The 4,649-nt window shown below is 34.1% G+C and overlaps 1 protein-coding gene across 1 annotated transcript in view; it reads right to left on the reverse strand.

Moving 5' to 3' along the window:
• The window catches only part of LOC106468388 (sodium-dependent phosphate transporter 2-like), a gene marked incomplete at its 3' end in the record, with an annotated part of 58,558 nt that overhangs the window by 15,004 nt on the left and 38,905 nt on the right, over window positions 1-4,649 (reverse strand). Inside the window, exons 6-7 of the mRNA XM_022396730.1 lie at window positions 3,480-3,576; window positions 1,382-1,501 (exon numbers count right to left, since the gene is read on the reverse strand). Of these exons, the coding sequence (XP_022252438.1) occupies window positions 1,382-1,501; window positions 3,480-3,576 (217 nt within the window). The remainder of the gene's footprint in view (window positions 1-1,381; window positions 1,502-3,479; window positions 3,577-4,649) is intronic.

Below are 4,649 nucleotides of genomic sequence, written 5' to 3' on the forward strand. Positions count from 1 at the left end.
AAGAATAAACCAGTTTTATTAAGAAAGGACTTGTGTCGCTTAAGTTTCGTCAGAACGAAGTTACGGAAAATCAACTAACGAACGGAGACGTAACAATATGTATTTAGGACTAGCTTAAATATCCTAAGCTGGCTAAACTTCGTGAAATATTAGTGGAATTACGGCCACTTAAAATATCGTTAACAGCAAGGGTACCATAATGATGAAACAACACATTCTAATGTCTATATGTACGAAAGTAAGAAAAGTAAATTTAATAAACTATGTTAGATTTTTGAAAAGTCTATCACACAGGTGGACATGCAAACGGGTTATTTTTTCTTTTCTTTTTCACGAAACCCTGAACTTTACTCTTATGTTCTATGTATGAAAAAAAAATTTATGGCAAAATTCTCTGCTAGAGAGAGAATGCTTCTGAAGAAACGCAAAAAATATCCAAATAATATCAATGATCTGAATCATCTATGAGCTCAGTCCTGGTGCAAAGATCACTGAATAAATATGGAAGAAAATGGACACTAACTCGGTACTATGTAATAAGGATGTAAACATTTTATAAATGTTATGAATTTCAATATTCGAAAAGTTACAGAAAACTGAAGAAATATACTTTAATTATAAAAAATACAAATTATTGTAAAAACCGCCTGTTATTCTGTATTGTAACATTAAATTATTAATAAAACTTTGAAAATTACTTTATATAAAATTTTACAGGACAGGTAGTTTGTTTATTTTAGCGCATAGTTACACAGTAGGCTAGTGTTCATCACGGGGAATCGAGCCCCAGATTTAGGCGTTGTAAATCGTTAAGTTACCTCTGACTCACGAAGGGAGGGACTACAGGTCAGAATACAATCACATAAATCCACATATGACTTAACAGCGGAACCGTTTCATTATAAAGGAGATATTGTAAGACACAGCCAAGAAATGCATGAAGCTGACATTGTGACGTTTTGTTACAAATTTAAGATCATGCACATAAATCACGTAAATGCAAGACCACGCCTCTTACTTTTACTGTTTTAGTCTTATTAAATTTCTAAAACTTATTCAGCAGTTTCAAAACTAAGTTCACAATTATTCTGTTTAATATATAAATATTGGCTAAAAATCCAAGTTAAAATATTCAAACAAAATCTGCAATGAAAACATTAAACTGATATTACACTCGCGCAATTATTTGTCATGTCATTAAATGGTATATTTTAAGGTGTGATTCTAAATTTAATCAATCGAAGTTAACTTTTATTTCGACAGGTCCAGTTACAAAAAATCGGAGGTATACATGTTATTACAATTGAACAAACACGAAATGAGCCAGATAACTAAGTTGATGAAGTATAATACTATATTTTCTTTTGTAGAATTAACTTACCATGAATCTTATTTCGCAATCGGGGTACCATTAAGAACTTAACTAAAATTCCTGTGATCAGTCCAGCACTTATTCCAACTACTAAAGCGCCCCATAACGGAATTTTGTCAAATTTCAACACTGAAAAAAAAAAGTGAAATTCTCATAAAAATCAGTAATTCGGGATGCACTTGAAAGAGTGACTAATTATCAAAATAAATAGATTGTGCTCTAAGCAAAATAGTTATGCCAATTCTAGCATCTAAGGAAAGATATAATGATAAAGAATATTGATCACTGTACTTATGAATATTAATCGGTCGGGTATTGCAAAGTCCATCACAATTATTCATGTTAATACCAATCGTGTAGGTAACTATTTCTTTATTTCCAATGTTTTGGTGACTGTACAATTTACCATCATTTGTAACTGAAATATTATTAATAATATTGATAAGCTTCATCACATCTTACAAGAACAGTCTTCATATACTAACACAGTGAGGTGTATCCGCAGATTTGAGCCATGATGCCACATGTGACAGATTTACAGCCTATGTATATGGCTCATAGAGGATTACCAACCGCAGTGCTCTCACGGATGGACTGACGGTTGGAAATTATGTGTCACAGCCCTTTCGGAGAAAGAATATTTGTACATCAAAGTTTAAAGTAATATAGAGCCAAAGGACACAGTATTCCGAGTGAAAATCTCCAAAGTTCTCCATAAAAGCAGAAAACTCGCACAACAGAGCATTTAAGGCATAAACATGTTATGAAACCCTATGTAAGTTCAATTAAAAACAACGTCTTCATCCTGAAAAAATTCTGTAGTTGCAAAAAAAAAACTCTCTGACGCAAACATCCAATGTGATGAAGCTGAGTACATATCTTGGTGCTATTAACAAGATAACAAGTGAGGAATTAAAGTTGACGAAGGCTCGTGAGAAGAAATTCAAACTTCCAGTGACACTTCGAAATTAACCGCTGTTTTCTCGAGAAAGATGGTCGAAAAATATTAGAATCGCAGTAATCTCATTTACAAATGTACCTGTTTAGGTCTGCGATGCCTTTGGTCTACGTAAATGTGACCTTAGAAGCCAACGCTCACGTACGATGGAAGTTCGTGGAACGATTCTCAATATGTTTGGTCTAAGATTAACTTCGACGTTCTTCTTAAAATGGAAGTTATAGTATTGAGCAAAGGTGGATAGTCGTGATTTCAATATGAGCACAGTCTTCATGGAAGAAGTGGTTCAAGTATAGAATGAAACCTGAAACATCGTTATTATATAAAGTGCGATTAACGTTCAGTATACCATTTCTGTGCGTGTGATGAAGTAGGGATTTCATTTCGAAAGCTAAGACATAATGAGTGACGCCTAAGAAGTTAAAAATAAAACTCAGGGATAAGCCATAGTTTGAGAAAAGTAAAACGTACACTGACGGGAAATAGGTATCTGAATAATAATAAGGACGCTTACAACGCTTGGGATATATTATATATCAAACCGTTTTTTCTTAACTTATTTTTTTCTGAAAATTAATTAAAATTTGAATATCTTACCTACCGTTTATTGAAAAAGTAACATTCAAATATAATAGGCTATTAAAGACAGATCAATGATAGATAAAAACGTATTAAACACGACGTTCTCACAACTCAGAGCAAACAGTGAATAGCAATTCGAATAATGGATGTTGCGATCTGGAGCACTCAAATATGCTCTTAATTTGTAGTTCACATTAACGTCACATGCGAAACTAAGGTTATTCATTGTTTGATTTAACAACAAACACTCTTCACATCTGATGTGATTTGTACAATGCTCATATGAACATATTACTATTCATAAAAATACCAATTTCAGTGCAAGTTACAGTATCGAAAATAATGCAGCGATTTAGCTGTTCACCAATAATTTCAGAGTATTTGTGACATTCAGTAAATGTAATAAATTGCCTAAACTTCAAACTAAAATTATTTATCCTAACTGTTGGTATAAATGAAAAAAAAAAAGGTTTTGTTATAATTGCATATAGAATACAATAAAATAATTCATAGTAAAAGTAAAACAAGCTACAGCACTTGAAGTATATACTAAAACCATGTACTTACCGCTTGGTCCCTCATGAACCACAGAAAATACATTAACAAATATAGTAAAAGCGTAAAAGAAAGGTAATGAAATAAGTCCCGGTTCCATTTGGTCTTCCTGCAAATAAAAAATCAATATCAGAAAGAAATTGCGTTGAATCTTGTTTATATTTTTATCGTCAGAGTAGATTTAGCCAAAAACTCACGCCCTTGTGTAAAAATGGGTGTACACAATCAGTACCACTTATTTGGCAACAGACTAATGGCATTAAAATAAAATGATATTTAATGTAGAGTAATTAGAGCCAGTTTACAATTTTGTATACTTACATATAAGTCGGTGGTGCCTTACAATTACGTACATATTTCAGAAACTCTTAATTATTGTTCATATTCCAGCTGTAATTTATTCATATTTGAATCTGCGAAATTTGGTTCTTCTTCATCTTTCACTGGGATCCCTTATTGAATTTCACTTCGAAGAAACGAGTTACAATGGATATAATCTAAATTCGAGTTGTTTAATCTGTCGAGAAATCGCTTACTTACTTACGCTTGCATAAAAATTAAGTTTTGCTATGCTAGCGAGCTCCTTAAAGTTTTGTTTATGGCAAAGCTACTAAGGCTGTTTACTGTCGTCCCTGATTTGAAACTACCGATGATAGCACTCACCGACAATTTTTGGACTACTCTTTACAAATGAATAGAGGAACTGACCTTAATATTATAATGTCTGAAATGGCGAACATGTTCGGCACTAGGCTTCAATCCTGCTTCTACCAGATTGCGAGTAAAGCGCCCTAACGCTAAGCCCTCCGTATGGCCAGGTGGTTAGAGCCCTCGACTCGCAATCTGAGGGTCGCGGGTTCTAATCCTCGTCCCGCCAAACATGTTTGCACTTTCAGCCGCGTGGGCGTTATAAGTTACGGTCAATCCCACTATTCGTTGGTAAAAGAGTAGCCCGAGAGTTGGCGGTTGGTGGTGATGACTAGCTGCCTTCCCTCTAGTCTTTCACTGCTAAATTAGGGACGGCTAGTGCAGATAGCCCTCGTGTAGCTTTGCGCGAAATTCAAAAAACAAACCTATTACGTACAAGATAGTGTCACAATGGAAACGCATTCCCTAACGTTCGACTTCTTATCGCGTACGTACGACACAATACTTTTTTTTACTTTGCGGTTTAGGGCTTCC

This window comes from Limulus polyphemus, unplaced genomic scaffold (assembly GCF_000517525.1).
Source record: "Limulus polyphemus unplaced genomic scaffold, Limulus_polyphemus-2.1.2 Scaffold2990, whole genome shotgun sequence".
In the NCBI taxonomy this organism is placed as follows: domain Eukaryota; kingdom Metazoa; phylum Arthropoda; class Merostomata; order Xiphosura; family Limulidae; genus Limulus; species Limulus polyphemus.